The sequence below is a fragment of the Aythya marila genome, assembly GCF_965140915.1.
Source record: "Aythya marila genome assembly, chromosome: 15".
Taxonomy (NCBI): Eukaryota; Metazoa; Chordata; class Aves; order Anseriformes; family Anatidae; genus Aythya; species Aythya marila.
The window spans coordinates 6,012,625-6,030,127 of record NC_139056.1 but is presented as its reverse complement, the minus strand read 5'-3'; the positions used below and the strand labels follow the sequence as shown (position 1 = coordinate 6,030,127).

The window sequence follows — 17,503 nt, the reverse complement described above, 5'->3', positions numbered from 1 at the left end:
GAAGCGACAGTGCCCAACTTCTGGCCATTTGAGTGCCTAAAGCTCAGTCTACCCTGGAAGCACCAGTATAATTAAAGGACTAATTTCATATGGATTTAATTACAGCACAGTCTCACACAGTTGCTCTCAGGACACTCAAGCACGGTGCACTCAAGTCTGAGAACAATTCCCATTGACACAGCTGAAATGCTAAGAGATGCTGCACGGAAGGCAGGCTTTGAGGATCCCTTCACTAGTTTCCCAGTTTTAACTTCACTCCTTAGTTCTGCTGGCACTGCTCTTTGTAGAGACAAGCCCTTGATTAAGTAAAGGGTATGCTTAGGATAAACAGATTTAAGCCAGTTTTAAAATCAATTTAAATGTGTTCCCAGAGCAGCTTTTCATCCAGCTTTATTAAGCCAAAAAATCTGTTTGGACATAATAAAATGCAGGGAAATCAGGCACACAATGCTCACTGGAGTGAGACTTCTGGCACTGCAGCACATGAGGGCCAGTTCTAATGCAATTATGGAAATAACAGCACTCCACATTACTGTGATTCTCATTACGGATAAACTGCTCATACTTTGCGAGTCACAGGACTGGCAATCCAGGTTTAATTTTCAAGTTTAATGAACATTATTTACCAACTCCTGAATTCATGCTGACGAGCGCTTTTCAGATGGCAGGATATTAGTTCCTGGCCTGAATGCTCTCCAAAGTTTTTATTTCAAGGTGCCTCCTGGTCCTGCTGCTAGAGGGTCAGAAGTCGTTGTCGCTTTCCTCTAGAGGTTCTGGCTTCTTTGCTCGCTGACTGGATTTGCTTGGGGAGATTTCCATGCTGTCATCTTCCACATCCTCCTCCTCCTCTTCATCTTCATCATCATCCAGGTCAATCTCGCTATCCCCCGACTCCTCCTGCAGGGAAGCACACCGAGTCCATGACCAGTTCAGCTCTCGGGTGGCGAGGCACCTCTGCCAGCTCAGAAGTAAAGGCTGGCGCCTCTGGCTGACATCAAGCTGCTTCCTCCCCTATGCCTGGGGCCATGGGGACAGCCATTTATTTGTCTGGACTGCTACGGATCCAGACTTGGACTTGCCCTGGACAGCAGCAGATTCTGCCAGAGGTTTCGTTCTAGCCCACAGCTCTGGATGCTGCCTTTTAGAATAACAATAGGCCAGAGCTCAGCTGCCTCTGGGAGCTAAATGCCCACACGGCTCCACCAGCAGCTCCCCGCCTTGCTAGACACTGCCTGCTCCAGTCGATTCACAACAAACATCCTTCCTCGCTTCATGGGGCTGACAAAAATGAACTTCCTGACTTCTCCTCAATCCGTGGTATTAAAGGCCTCGCACAGTGTTTAATTTCAAAGTGGTACCTGCTGTGAGACCAAAGAATCAAGGCCTAGTGGAAGAAAAACTGCAGAAGAAACCCACCTGTGCCTTGGCGATGATCTTGCGCTTGCCTGGCTGGGCTGGGGCAGATCTCCCCTTGGAGAACCAGAGCAGAAAGGAGAGGCAGAGCAGGAAAAAAAAAAAAAAAGTACAAGAACGTAAAAGAAAAAAATAAAATAACCAGAATGGGAGCAGGAGGGAAGGTGGCAAAGGCAGGTACAGCTGGGGCATCACGTGCCACATCTGAGAACTGGTTGTTATGCTGCAAAGGACACTGAGAATACAACCAAAGGGGGGGAAACTGAGTCTAAACTAGAAAGCACAAGTAGGTGCCCAGAGACCTGCTCACCAAAAGGAGGCATGCAGGTGGTCCTGCCTGAATCGTGTGCTGCAGGAAAGCAGCTGCCCTGTACGGGAGGGGAGCTAGAGGCAGGGAAAGGCAGAAGAGCTGCCTGGACAGGGTTCACGTCCCCATCCCACGTGGGGCAGCAGTCACCTTCAGGTTGAGTGCTCACCTTGTCTTCCCAGACTCACGGGCAGCTCTGCCAGGTGATGGGGTTGGTGACTGGACTGCAGGAGATGCCCTGTTCCACACACAGGAGAAACCCACAAGCAAAGGTGGGGTGCCCCGTGCAGGGGGTGCAGGCTCATTGGTACAGCTCAGGGGCTCATCGGATAGGAGAAGGGAAGGACAGGGGAGCCACACAAGCAAAGAAGTGCCAGAAGCCAGCTCCCGGGGAGGCTGCAGTCTGCTCTCTTCTCAAACCCAGAGCCTGATCAGCTCCTAACCAGCCTCACTAGTTTTGTTTCCTGACCTCAGACACAGAAGCCTGCAGGAGTCCCTAGCAAGCTTCTCAGCCCTGGTGCCTGCTGAGATGCAGAACTAAGAGGGCAGAGCCCTCAGACAACCAGCCTGGCTGCAGCTGAGGCAATGAGAGGCTTTCCTTTCCACACCTGATGTGCCAACAGGGAGACATGGGAGAAGGCTGTGAGCAGGACACAGTAAAAAACAACACAAGGGAAATCCAAAGGGGAGAGAATTACAGAGGATGGTTATTCATAGACAGAGCTGGCAAGGACTTGGTAAAGAACAATCAGGCAGCACTGGGACTGAAGTCACAGCATCTTCACCTACAGCACTGGCACTCCTGACCCTACCCAGAACTGGGTCTGAGTGCCAAGGGCATACCTCACTCCCCAGAAAGCAATGAACAGCTCTCTACATCCATTCTGGCAGAAACAAACAGCAGAGCACAGTCTGTAAGCTGCTTTCCAGAGAAAAAAGCGAGGACAAACAAGGTGAAGGCAGCTCGCTGGCAGGGCACTTAACTCCCTTATCGCTATGGTGCCTCCCAGTCCCTACAACGACCACTTAACAGTGGCATTTTTCCTTTTCTGAACCTATCTGCAGGAGAAATAGCCTGCCCAGAGCTCTGCACCGCTAAGCCAGCAGCATCAGACAACCATGGCAAACGGCTTTTGTATTTGGTGGCAAACATCAGGAGTTCCCACCTATCCTTACATCCCCCCAGCAGCTTCTCTCTCATTTTAAACTCTCCTTGGGACCCTGGGGCCTGGCGACCCACCACGGCTCACCAGAGGGCTCTGTGGCAGGCAGTGCAGTGCTGGGCATTTGGCTGGGAGGACAGAGGTGCTGACCCTGCCTGTGCCCACGCTCCCAGAGCTCACGTGTTACTGCAGGCACAGGCTGCTGTGCTCTGAGCCCACCAGAGCTCTGAGATGCAAAAGATGGCCCAAAGCCTCAGACGCCTGGGTCGCAGGGCCGAGCTCTGTACCCCTGTACCACCCAACATCTCTGCTCCAGTGCAGAGCTGTGGGCTAACTCACGGCTGACCACTAACCTCAGCTTCCTGCTCCAAGCCAGCGCTTTGCTGCTTCCCCAGGGCCTGGAGCCTAGCTGTTGTGAAAGGATTTCTGAAAGAGTGCGTTCTTTGTTTCAGAGAAGCTGAATTTCCATGCCACGAAGGCAGCACTGAGAGCCTGATAATGCCCCAGTGGCACAGGGATGCCTGAACTCCTGGCACACCTCCTCATCCAGACAGGCAACACGGGGTGAGGTGTCTGCTGGATGGTGAGACAGAAAGGCTCCACGCTAGTAAATTAATAGCATGGGATCAAACGTGAGTTCACAGTCATCGCAGTTTTTAAGTGTTTGTCCCACTTCCTTACACAGTTTTGGCCTGTGCCAGCGAGCACTCTCCCAGACAAAGTTCCAGCATCACCTGGGGAACAGGACAGCCCCTCTGATCCCTGCTGGCAGCTTGGATACAGGCACCTTTTGGGGATGGCAGGGAGAGCTTACGGCATGGATGCAAGCCATATCAGAGCAGCTGGCTTCAGGGTCAGAGGCTCTGTCTTACTTCTTTGTACAAATGTAGCCACTTAAGAGTGCCCAGAGGCATAGAAAGATCACCCACGTGCCAAAGGCTGAGCGGAGCAGTCAGTAACTGCCCGCTGTACCAACCTGGGCGTGCCTGCTTAGCTACCATCTATTCACCAGGTCAGCCTCATCCAGGTGCAAAGCCAGGAGACAGCTTCACCTGCAGGACCAATGCTTGAGATGCTGCGTGGTAGCACAGGTCGGTGAAAGGGCTCCAGGGAGCATGACTTTGAGCAAATTAGGGGACTCAGATCAACACATCTAACTTCTATTACGTTGCACTGATCCCTCCTCCCAGCCACCTGCCCCCACGGCTCAGCAAAACAGCATCCCTGTAGCCTGCGTGCAGCTATTGACATGCTCTGGGCTGAGGTGAAAGCACAGGGCAACGCGCAGGGACTCTAAGAGCAAAAGAAAAACGATAAAGTATGTGTGTGTGCCGATAAAGGGAGAGCAGCCAGCTGCAGGGAAAGAGGGGAAAAGCAGGCCTGTGGCATGAAGATTGAGCGGATATAAATCTGTTTCTCTAGCTAAGGAGAGGGCTGTCATTCTAAAGCACTGCTGGAGAAGCCCTGCAGGTGCATGGGATGGTTACTTACTTCTTCCTCTGTGTCTCCACCTTGCATCGTTCCCACGATCCGCGTGCCAGTTCTTCCTGCAGAGCAAAGAGAATCACCATAAAGCCTGGGTCATGGTTAGCACGGAGGGGGAGCGAAAGATGAAGTTCAGGGTTTCCTTTTAGAGAAGCAACCAAATGGCAGCGGGAGGATGAGATCCCAGCACATGTAAGGCCACCCCACTTGGTAAGCCTCAGAACTGGGAAGAAGCTGGAGAGGGTGAGGCTGACAGGGATTCCAGTCAAGACTGTACTCCCAGAGCTACCCGATACTGCTAGGCTACAGCATACAATAGGCTGAAGAAAAGCACTAACTGGATGCCTGGTTAACAGCCCTGCTGTGGCCATCCCATTTCTCCACCTCATGCCACCACTAGTTTTCTCTATGACAGACAGATACAGGATTTTTTCCAATCTAGAGAAAATCTTTTTTTTTTTTAAGCATGAGAACAACACAACTTTAAAACGTATCCTGTAAACCTCCTTTGCACCTCCCCAAGTACAAAGTACCTTTTTGCAGGTTGATTTGGGCCAGTTATAGCAAACAGCTGGCTAACTGAGCCAGAAGCCACCAAACAACCCTTGCTGTGTCAAGACAGATAATTGAAAGGATCCTATATCTTCAAATAAAAACTATCAATCTGGTTGCTGCCACACAGGCAGTGGAGATGGAATTATAAGATGATTCCTGGACAGAGCTTTAGATTCTCAAGCTTTAGAGACTGATAGACATAGCCGTACTACATAAATTCAGAGGTGGTTGCAGCTGATGTCATTAAATGACAATAAAATGACTTTTGCTCAGCCTACAAATGGGACCAAGAGTTTAACTGCAATTTTCTTCCATAGGAAATTCAGCATGAAGTGCTAGATAGGGATTTACTACCTCAAAGCAGAAAGCAGCAGAGAGTTCCTAAAATTTACTGATAAGACAAAGCTGAGAGAGATCCCGAAGAGAACCAGACTATCAAACGAGCAGAGCAGATGAAATAGGACAGTTCAAAAACGCCAAGGAAAGAGCCTGGAGAATGCTAACAAAGTCTATGAGATGCTGCTTTTCCATCAGCAGATACAGGAAGGGCATCTTACTGGCATCCAACTGCTTACAGCTGGAGGAAGAAGAGGACCAGGTGCTGCCCCGACTTTGATGCCTATATGGGTTTAAGCTGGGAGGACCTCTTTGAACTAGTGCCTGTGGGATCAGCATAATTAGACCCCGTGGCACAGCCCTGGGATGCTCACAGAAGACACCACGACATGCAGAGAGCCTGGAGCTTCAGGCTGTGCAATGTGCTGTAGTCTAAACAGGAGAGAAGGCAGATTTTCCATGTTACCAGAAGAGCTTCTGTGACAGAGGCAGGAGCCTCATTTTACCATTCCGATATTAAACCCCAAGTCTCTGCGTGTGGGAGCAAGAGAAGCGACAGATGGCCGCGGTGAATTTCCTTGCGTGCTGGAGGGGAGGCAGGAAACAGAGGCGTTGCCTGCACGCAACAGGGAGGGCTGGCAGGTACGGGGGTGTTTGGCACTTGAAACGTACTGGGTTCAATTTAGCTGGGCTCAGCTTGCCGCAGCATTAGTGCTGCACCACTCTGGCCACAGAGGCTCACGCAGCTTCCAAGCGGGTGAAAGCCTGTTATGTTTACTTACAGATAATGTGAATTCAGCTGGGACAGGCTGTACAAAGTGATAATTAGGTAAAATGCTAGTAATGAACAGACTGCAATTCACTGCACCTTTGGATTCAAATCTAATCTCAGTGCATCGCCATGGTTTACAGCCACCGAGCTATCAAAGATCAGGAGTGAATGTGCATCCATGATTTTATCCCGTGAGCATTTGCCATTTTTCCTCTGCGTGTGATGCCTGCCATTGTACTGCCCTGTGCAGCTGCCTACAATGGATCCCCAGGACCAGAGTGATTTACACCTTCTTACTCAGCAGTAGGTATATGCTAACCCTGTTCCTGACAACAAGAAGTGACACTTAACCCGAGAGGTTAGGACAAGCTGCCACGAGGGGAAGGCAGATTTGCAGCTGAGACATTTTGCCTCCAATCTGGAGATCTACCTTCAGTCTTCCAATCTTAATGCAAATTTCCAGGGTGAGCTCCCTTCCCTCTGGCTTCCCCTCCTTGCACAGAAAATGAGGATAAATCTTTTCCCTGATCTTTCTGATTCGTGCACCCTTTGGGTTCTGCCCTCTTATGTGAGTGTAGCCCTTAGCAGAAGGCCCTGATCTCAGCAGCGCCTTCCAGACACTGCTAAAATGAAATGATTTACCAAGCACACTACAGTTGCTGCTCATGCTTCTATTTCTCACACCACCCATGGAAAGGAAACTTGCTTGGAAGGAAGTCACTTGTCTCAACCCCACCATCTCGGACCTACAGCCCTCCTTCTCCACTAGGTCCAGTGGCCATAACACGGGCTGAAAGCACTTGAACGCCTGCAAGAACTTCCCTTTGATGGCGCAATAGGTGCAGCCAGAGATAGCTCTGTTGGGAGAAGATGATGAGATGGAGGGAAGGAACTCTATTTTGAGTTTAGACAAACTCACTTCAATGAATTCCAAACCGCAGCCCCTTGTCGGTGTGTCCAAAAGCACCTGACTCTTCTGCCCCCAGCCACACGAGCACGTCCAGCAGCTAGCCACATCAGTAAACCTAAGGACTTTGCAGACTCGTTTCTGGAGGATGGGAATTTACAGAGATCCACACAGAAATACACTAAGATCAGAAGAGCAGCTCTACTGGCTTTCCTCCTCCCCAGTCGAGTTTCCCCTGAGCACCGCAGTCAGACCCAGCGGTTCCTGAAACAGCGCCAACTTTTTCCCTTCTGCTTGACCTGAAGAGGCAAGGAAAAAGGAGACTAACCTGATTCTCCAAAATCACTTTGAAGTGTTTGCAATTAGAACTCACACTTCTTTATTAGACAAGGATATTCACCCCAGAAGCACAATCACAAGGATCCACAGCATGACATGGACACAAAGCCCCAGTCGGATTACAATTGCACTTTGTGGTGTTCTCAAGGAAGAAATTTTTAATGTTCATGGAGAATCAGACCAGGTTGGTAGAGTCCTCTGAGATGCTTTGAGAGCAGGTGCATTTGTGAAATTGTTCTCCTCAACTTCATACCTTATCAAACAGTGGGAGAAGTTGACTCCTGCCCATGTACAGCCAAATGCCTTTCTGTAAGACCCGTTCTTCACGCCTCAGCCTTCTCCCTCTGCCACCACCACAGTACGTGCAAAATCCAGACCCGCTCATCTCCTGCCTTTCACAGACTTGGGATCAAGGCTTGTTTGCAAACACTTGCAACGAAAGGCCTGCAAATGCCTCTGTGGAGAGCTGTCAGGAAGAGAGCAGTCTGACCAGGTCAGAAGGGAGTTTTGTTTCTGTTGCTGTGTATCTCCTGTTAACTGCCAAAGAATCAGAGGGGGATTTTCAGAGGAGCTCTGGGGTTACAGACAAGAATCATGAACCTTCAACAGAAGGGAAAAGTAAGAAGAGCTCAATGCCCAGCAGAGCTGGTGTCAAGGCTGCTGTTCGCCCCGACTCACCTGTTATATATATATATATGTGTGTGCACACGTTTATTTCCTTTCAGTGCAAGCATCAAACTCTATTTTCTACTCTGAAACTATGAGATGTAGAATGCCTGCAAGCCTCCCTGAGTATTTGAGCTGCAGATTCCTGGTACCTTTGAGAGCTGTTGGGACATTTGGAGGGACACTGACAGTTTCTTAAGTCTGTGGCTGAAGTCTGCATGTGCAACAGACCCTTGGCAAATCCTTCTTAGTGACACTTTAGTTACCAAGCGTGGCATGACTCTGAACAAGACATTTTCTTCTGTTCATTTCTTTCTTTCCAACAACACAAGCTCCAGTGCCTCTGACTGAAGCAGCAGGGAGATCCTGACTGCTACCTCTGAACACTGGGGGGAACAGTCAAGTGGGAGACCACATCCTACACTAAGCTGCATGCCAGTAAGAGGCAGCTGTCCCTAAGGAAGAAGCTGAGATCAGGGATGGACTCACACAACAGAAGACAGATTAATTATTTAACATACATTTTTAAAAATCAGACAGGTGACATCCACAGGAACTCAATGTGAACAAGACATCAAACAAGGACCAGGCAGCTGTTGCACATTCATAATTGAATCCCTCAATTCCCCCTCATATTGATGGCATGCCTACGGTTCCTAGGCACCGAGGAGGCTAGAGGGAAGTAAAGCATCCTTGAAATTCAGTAGCAGAAGCCTGACCACAGTCATGAGCTGGGGAGAGAATTGCCACAAGAGGAGTCTGACCATTTCCTTATGTGAGAACAGATAAGGACTTCCTTGGTTTTCAGCTTGTGTGCTGTAAGGAGGGATTAGGAAACAGGACTGTGCAAGGCCTGGGAGGATTTCTTGCTGCTCTGTCAAAGCTCCCATTCTCCCTAAAGGACTGAAAATGTGAGGGCTGATTCACCCACTGGAGCCTTGCCCCCAGCATGCAGGGTATCCTTAGTCCTTGTCCCATGCCTGCTAGCCAGCTCCTACTTAATTATCACCAACAAAAGCTTAAGAAGAAAAGTAGGACAGGGAGACTAACCACTATCATCTCAAAACACCGAATATCTGGCACAAAAGCATCATTGGCATGCTTTAGGCATGCTGCTCTGTGCGCACTGCCTCCCTGAGGTTCATCTGTACGGGACCAGGGATCCACACGGGCCTGGCAGCACAGGCACAGCTGGCAATGGCAAACCAGCTCGTGTCCACGGGGACCTGGAGCCACGCTCCCTGCCTGTCCCCAAACTCATCTCTGGTTTGATTGCTGTCTACTTGGTTCCACTTCCTTCAGTGAGATGTAGCTGGCTTTCTTACTAAAACCCTTCTGTTCTCATCTGCTGTCCTTGCTACGTTAAGCTGCAGGTTTTCACAGGCTCACATTTTATCCCTTCCCTGGCAAGTAGTCTTGCTAACCTGGCTGCCAGGACTTCATTACCACTTTGATCCTCTGGGGCTGTTCTGGAAAGGCAAGAGGCTCCAAGAGAGCTGTTCTCACTGTTTCAGTGTGGACTGATTGTTTAGAAAGTAAAATTCAGCATTTGATAAAGCTGCCTTACAATAAAGACCAAATGGAACTGGAATTGTAATCGTCTTGACAGCAGAACAGTCTCCGTAGTCCTAACAGGACAAAAATGCCCCTCAACATCAACATCACAAAAGGAAACATAAGAGACAGAACAACTGGTTAACTGGGTTTTGGGAGCTGAAAGACCCTGGCAGTGGGGAATAGAGGATAATTTACTATATGGGCACGGTCCCACTGTTTTGCAAGCACTAATCACTTCTGTTTCATTCAGTAGCGTTTCCACTGCCTACCTTGTTCCAAGCACAGCGTGTGCCAGTCTGCCATGGCTCACACAGTCAGCCAGTGCAGCCTCTGGGAAGAGAAGAGATCCTGAATTTGCTCATGATTCCACAAAGCCTTTCAGAACTCTGGATGAATGAGACTGAAAAGATGGATCTGCACATGTAACCACAGCATCACTGCAAAATCCACCACTTTTGGTAGCACAGGTAATAAAAAAACAATTTAGTTCAAGGGGAGACCGGACAGGTTCTTAGAATAAAACACCTACCAAAGGTTAGAGCAAGTATGTGGAAACCAGACCCAGCTCAGGAAACCCTGATGGAGCTTGAACCAGTTTGAGAATTGGACAGAACCCAAGGGAGGTCCTTGCAATCATCCTCAGGCGTGTTCTTTCAGGCAGTGCTGGAAACAGAAGACCAAGCCACATGGACCTTATGCCTGCCCTGGCATGGTACCTTCTACCTTCCCAGGATGAAGCTTTCCATATTTCTCCCCAACATCTATACTATCTGCATGTGAACAACCATGCTGCTGCAGAACACTGCTCTATGGCCTGATTCAGGGAAGAGCTTTGTCTGCATTGCAGATGGCTAAGACCTTGCAACACCGCAAGAATTTCTTTTTCTTTGGCTCTCTGACAAAACAGTCTTATTTCAAACATAAACACTAACTCACAGTTTGACCTCAGGAAAGTTCAAGCATTTGCTATTTTATTTGTGTAACAGCCTCACTTATCTATTCCCAGGCAGAACAAAAGTGGATGTGAATTTTTATTTACGCTTACAATGTTCAAATTAAAAGATGCAGATGATAAATAAATGTATTCTTTCACTTATAAAAGCAAATGATTAGTGACATGTGAATTTATTACAATAAGCCACATCAAGGAGAGGGCTTGCCTTTAGCTGTGTTGACAAAGCTGGCTGTAGTGCCACAAAGCCAACAAGCCAGCATCTGCCAGTTTGGTGCCCATCCTTCTAGACATTCATTCTTACCCCTGTGCCTGTTCTCTCCTTGTACAGAAGCACCTCCTGGCTTCGCTGTATCGGTGAATCAGAGTGTAAATACCTTGAACTCGATGGAGATACAGGCTCCATAGCCCATTTTAACCTCCTTCCTAGCCCGCCTATTCCTCTTTGTACACGGGGAGTAAGGATTTGATTTTCTCTCTGTACCACAGGAGCTGGCAGTCTGTCATGTCTCCCCTAGCCAACACTCTTTTCTGCTCCATGGGAGACTAAATCCTATACTTTCAAGTCTTTTAATTGGCTAAAAGAATAAAACCAGGAGCAATATTGTCAAAGCTGCATTTAGTTTGAATTTTACTGCATTTAGACAGACCTGCTGAAACAACTCGAGAAAGCGTGTTGATTTTCCTCATACCAAGTGGCCTAATAGGAGTGATTATGTCTCCCTATGAATCTTGCCTCTCTAATGACAAAGCACGCTAGAATATCTGCCCATCTATTACAGAGGGAGGAAGTCTCCTCTTACAATACTAATAACACGGAAATTAGAGATGTAAAACTGAATCACAGCAACTGCAGGAACTGACCACAGTGGACTACTTCTCCTTAGCAGAACAAGTATGGCTCAGGAGCATCACTTGGTAAGAAGACACAGTACTTCAAAAGAAAGCAATGGGAAGCTCTTGAATTGAGCCAAGGAAAAATGGTAATTAATAAAAATTATGTTCTTATTACATGGTCTTAGTTATTAAATACATTTTAAATTCAAACTACCCATGCTGAAGTACACATATAGATTCTCTCTGCATTTAAGGATGAACAACCAGTGGATGCTCAAGCTCAATCTGCTAACGGAGCTGAAGAACCTGACATTAATCTCAGGTCCCGACATTGTCTCCAGCACTTCGGTTTGCCAGGCTCACGCAGTCAAACACAACCTCACCACTGATGTGACCAAAGGGGCCAATTAACACAAAAAAGAGGCAGACTCAGGTTGTCCTCGAGGCTAGAACTGCTCCTCACTAAGTGTCCACTCTGGCTAAGGCTGGACCTCCTGAAAGAAAGCCTGGCTGGTGTCTTGACATAGTCCAAGCTTTTTTTTTCCCCTATGTTCTGTACCAAGAAGGAATCAGCAGGCCTCGGAGAGCTCATTTTACACCAGAGGCAGAGATATAGCGAGGCTGCGTTTCCTAAACAAACCATTTTGAAGCATCGCCAGCAGTATGCAGAGCCTGCTGTTAATCTCAGTGTAGATACAGCTAGAGCAACTAGGTGATTTGCCCAGGGTGATGAGAAGTAACCTCAGCAAGGCAGAAAAGCAAGCTGATAATTCTTCCCTTAGAAGTCTAAGGGTGTTTGTATCCATCTCTGCCAGCAGAGATTGCATGGGAGCAGAGTAGGACTGAAGTACTGAGTTACAGTGGGAGAATACAGCCTCACCCCTGGATGAACCATGGAAAAGGCATCTCAGGATCCATTTCAACATACAAGAAATTGGTTCAGTAGTTCTGCTCATAGCAAGTGAGAGGCAAAAAGAGGACGGAGAGCTAAGGGAGACTTCCAAATTACAGAGACACACTGAGTAAAGATTGGTATGGCCACTGGGTAGTCAGCAAACCACAATCAGACCATGCAAAAGCCAGAGGATAATCGTGTGTCAGAAGTAGTTTACTAAAGACTAGGATGAGACCTACAAGAGCAAAGAAGCCATCTAAGCAGGATGGCAGAGGAAATATCTCAGGGATTTCAACTGCTTTCTTTAGGTTGGACAAGTTAAGGCTGAATCTCCAGAAAATGCAATTAGCAATAAATTCATCCTAGGAAAAAAAAAAAAAAAATACTTGCAACAAAATCTACAGCTTTTATAATAAAACTTCCTCCTCCTGAAGCTGATGTTAAGAGCTGACTAACTGCAGCCAGGACCTGTACCGCTGGGTTCTGATGCCTGCTGAGAGGGGACATCACGGACGGTTACAGTCAGCTCTAAAGCTCTAAAAACTGAGTACAAACTTTTCTTTGAGAAACTGCACTGTAAAAATCATCAGTGAATATTAGGGTATCTGGCACTTTCAAGACTTTCAACTTTTCAAACTTCTCAACAGTTTTCAACTTTATGAAAAGTAGGGGAAATGGGGATAAAAATGCTGGATTTTTTTTTTTTTTTGTCTTGAGAACTTAAGCTTCTTGCTCTAGTCTCCATTAGAAAGGGGAGAGCAGAACTCTGCTCAGAAAGAAAACACATTTGCAGTCTATACAAGTAACGCGTTCCAGCAGAAGTAGTGGCACACGGTATTATCCACACTGGCACTTCATCCAGAGCCCAGAGAGGCTTTTGCTGATGGACAGAATCACTCACAGCTGACAAGAATGCCAGTGAGAAATAACCCGATTTTCTGCTTTCATTTTGCTTGACTGTAAACTGAGCAGAACATTTTTTTTTTCTGCCTAAGTGAAACACAGATCCTCAGACTGCTTCTGACCCAGAATCTATAGGAATCAGCAGCCAGGAGCTGAAGTTCTACTCTGCATGAACTGTGCCAGAAGCCGGGGGTCCTCCCCTGAATGAGGTAACTCAGGTGTGTCACACCCTTGACTGTGTCAGTGGAGGAGGCTTTACAGACCTACTAAATGTCCCATTTTGAAGATGACCCTACAGGAGATGATGTCTACACCTAGAAGGAAATAAATGCCTTGCAATGAGAAATCATATTTCTTTTCTAAGGCTTTGCACAAAGCTGCTTCTGAATCTGCAAAGCAATACTAAGAAAGGATTTTTCTCACTTTTTTTTCCTTCAGTAAATCCTCCTTAATTCACTCCCCTGAAAGCACTGTATTTTCTCCAAAAGACACTGTCCTCTTACAGCTCGCTTGAATGGAGCAGTGTCAATGTCCTTGAACAGGGTCTTTTATATTTAAGGTTACTCAGATGCTTTGAGCTTGTCCTTTTGAATCAAAGCAACTCAGGAAAGCTGAAGGTACCTTGCATTAGAGCCTCCATGGCCACGTGCCGCTTTATGATCTGCCCCTCTTCCACTTCACTATCAGAGCCTTCATCCTCTTGAATGTCTGCATCGGAATCATCATTATCTGGTTAAAACAAAAGCAGAAAATAAACATCATTAAAACAACCCGCAACAGCCCATAATAGCAGTTAGACAGAAGAGCTGCTAGCGCTCTCTACCTTTGTTCAAGTCCAAGATTAATTCAAAACGTGTTGGAAACAGGGCACTGTCTCTGCTGACAGGCGCAGGGGAATAGCCAGCTTCCCCCGCCTCACTAAGGAAGGCATCTTTCCACACGTAGGTGCCAAAGAAGTTGAGATGAGCAGAGTGCACAATATAAACAATTGTCTTGAGACCATCCCCAGGTCGTACTGTAAAGGCAATGTCCTGAATACGCTCTCTGGGTATGAGCCATATGTCCAGTCAGAAGGTGCTATTTCTGAAACTGATTTCAAAATAAAGATCTTTTAACAGCTTTTGGGAAGTGTGGGCTTATTACATCTTAGACTTTTACTCTGCCATAAGTAATATCCAAAAAAAAGTCCCCTTAGACTCTTTGCCTTTCACTTAGTCATAGGTTAGAAAAGCACAATGAGACATCTCCAGATAAATGAAAGTTGTTAGAGCTTAAACCCAAGATGTCCAGAAAAACAGGACTAGGAAGAGAGCCTGGAGTTCCCAAGATGCAGGAACTTCAAATGTTTTCATAACCTGCCTTTGTTTCCTTCCTCCCATCCAAACTGAAGTCGAATCCCTGACAGCAATCCCCCAATCACCAAACTGGAATAAACCTAAAGGACTTGTCCTTCAGAGTGAAAGGGTGACAAAAACCTTCATGCACATCAGAGCGCCTGCAGTGGAAGCGAGGGCAGGCCGTTCTCCAAGTCAGCCACATCGGTCCCATCTGAGCCCAACCTCAGGGTTCACGTGCAAGACCAACCAAACCAATTCTCCTCTGAGCCTCTTCAGAGGCAGTCCAGCTGGGTGCAGGAAGTTTGGAAGAGGCTCTGCTCCATTTAAGCCTCCTTCTACCCATGAGTTTTATTCCCCTCTGTGCATGCAAGCCTACTCGTTCAAGCTCCTCAGCTCATGAAGACCAAGCTCTGCCTTCCAGCTTCTTCCCACTTGTGATTGTTTAATCCCCTCCCCAGCTGGGCCCTCAGCTCCTGGCATCTGACAAATTCCTGTGTTTTATGCAGAGATGAGCCCCCCTGCAACAGCTGCTCCAACAGCTCAGGGCTGATGCTCCAGCAAGAAGCGCTGCTGCGTGGTGGCCGGTCTGCAGGAGCTTAAGGAATCACGGGTGCTACGCCAAAGCCCTCGGGACTGCCCGAGCATAGGACCTGGCACAGCAACGAGAGTTGTCTGTTACTTGCAGAAAGGAGGCAATTCCTTCCCAGGTACACTTAATTACACACATCTGAGGTGAAAATGGACATAACTACTTTAATTATGATTAGTAACGAGCTGACATGTCTTTGCAATATTTAATTATCAGACAATATACGATATATTAGACTTTTTCTCCCATAACCTTTTTCATTGCAGTATTAAGCTAATGACAAAACAAAATTTGATACCCTGGTAAGACTATGAGGCTCCACGACCATTAACTACAATTTCTGTTTGTGTTGCACCTTCTTCTTTGGCAAGTGATGAAATGACTGCTGTGGGAGCTGAAGACTGTTTCTGTTTCCTGATATTCAGGGAAGCCAGGTTTTGTTCAGGCAGACCCCTCTGGAAGACCCATGCGTAGCCTGAATGAAGGATTCAGATTTGTGCTGTTGAGGAGCGAGACTACCTCATCTACTAGGGGTCTCACTGCTACTTCTGAAATGCTCTTTTTCATTTTAGACTTTTTTTTTTGCCCCTTCTTTGAGCAACAATTTTTCTCTTGCAGATTTTGTCACATGTGCTCCTCCTGTTCCGCAGCACCACCAGCCAGAGTAGAGGATGCTGCTGAGGGCCCTCGTGATTGCTCTGCCAGACCAGGTCTGTTTCTTCCCCATTAGCACCTTCTCCTCACTCTCCTGAGCATGAGCTGACAGCTGAGACCTGGACTAATGGATCCAGTGCTCTCTGGTGGCAACCCAAAGTGACAAACCCAGTTAACACCACTTTGGGGACAGGACTCAGAGCCTTCACCCTGCAGAGGCACAGCGATGCGATTCTGCTCGGGGCAGGGGCACTGCTGTAACACACAGGGCTTTAGTTTCACATTTCACTTCTCTGGAAACCATTTTTTAAACCATTGGTAGCAACAGACTCTCAGATACAACACGTAAAACACATTTCCCTTCAGACAGAACAATGGTAAGATGACAAGGAGGACAGAAATGAACCTGCCATCATCCCTCTGCTGTCCGTAGAGGTGCCCTCTCCCCTAACCAGCCGTGCTGATGGCTTCATGCTCTCCTGAACCACGCGCACCCTGCTGCTGCCTGCAGCACATTCCAGCACTCTTCAGCCATTTCTGACCCATTTAAACTTGCAAAAAAGGAAGATCAGCTCATCATATAATTTCCCACAGTATTTTTCTGCTGGAATTGGGACTGGCAGTAAGATCGCATGGCAAACAGTGCCTTGGGACAGAATTGATACCTACCATGGAGACAGAATCCGTGGCTGGAGGGCCTCAAGCTGCTGCTTCAGGAAAGAAAAAGGTTTAAACACAGCTTTTTTCTCTCCCAACCTCTTCTTTCACTCAGTTGCTCTGCTCCTCCTAATGCCCTCTTTCTCAAACCATTACTTTTCTCCCTCTCCCCCACTGACCCAGATGTTTTACCTCTCACCTGCCTGTGATGGAGGTGCTCCACCCATGCATGGACACCACGGAGAGCCACTGGCACACCCCAAAAAGCCTCAGATCCACCTCTCCTCTTTCAAAGTGTGCTCTACCAGTCAAGCCAACAGCAGCTGAAAGCCTAGCTTTTAATTACACATTTAAAAATCCCAGATTACTTTCCAGTAAAAATGAAGAGAAAATCCATCAGGTGAGTTACCGGCATGCAAACACTGTGTGCCGTTCTTCCAGCTGAGCTGGGACCTTGAAAAAATGCTTGCCAAAACCCATAGGTTTTGGCAAGGGTCTGGACTTTCTTTGAACAGCCTGTCTGGAACTGTGCTGCACAGACCCCAACGTGAAGTTATACTGAGCTGCTACAGTGAGCACATGCTGAAGGAACAGAAAGGCTGGAGCTGAAGTGCAAATTCAGCAACAACCTGTGCCTCTGAGCCTCCTGCCCACTGCCTGGACAGACACCGAGCACCTTTTCACTTGAAAAAAAAAAAAAAAAAAAAAAAAAAAAAAAAAAAAAAAAAAAAAAAATTCATTGCTCTAACCGAGCTTTCTGTGATGGGTGGCTCAGTGGCTCCTAGCACCACACTCTTCAGCCCACAGGGCTGTGGAGGGCCAAAATGCCAAGGGCACAGAGCGGAGCATGTTGCTAAAAATTATTTATATATGGTGAAAACCAGCTGAATACAGGTTTTATGGAAGGATGAAATGGCAAACTAGTCTAATGTTGTGTGATCTGACCTACCTAGAGCATTACAGGACTCCTCCACCCTGTATTTCTCATTGTACCTGCCCAGGGTGTCCAGTTTCCAGAAACAAAAAAACATCCTGGATCCTCAAAAAAAAAGGTGACAATTCAAACTTTCACTTAACACACAGAAAGAAATCCTACAAGAGGTGACAACCACTAACTGTGTAATACTGCACAACAGAAATTACAGCACAACAGAAATGACAACGCCTCCATTCCGAGCA

The 17,503-nt window shown here is 47.3% G+C and overlaps 1 protein-coding gene across 2 annotated transcripts in view; it reads right to left on the bottom strand.

Moving 5' to 3' along the window:
* Positions 1-372: 372 nt before the first annotated feature.
* The window catches only part of CLUAP1 (clusterin associated protein 1), a 71,864-nt gene continuing 54,733 nt past the window's right edge, over positions 373-17,503 (bottom strand). The window contains exons 10-13 of one of the 2 annotated variants that reach the window (XM_082772015.1): positions 13,709-13,816; positions 4,375-4,430; positions 1,417-1,470; positions 373-897 (exon numbers count right to left, since the gene is read on the bottom strand). In XM_082772015.1, coding sequence (XP_082628141.1) covers positions 742-897; positions 1,417-1,470; positions 4,375-4,430; positions 13,709-13,816 — 374 coding nt within the window. In that variant the 3' untranslated portion in view covers positions 373-741. The remainder of the gene's footprint in view (positions 898-1,416; positions 1,471-4,374; positions 4,431-13,708; positions 13,817-17,503) is intronic. The other variant, XM_082772016.1, reaches the window with a different exon arrangement.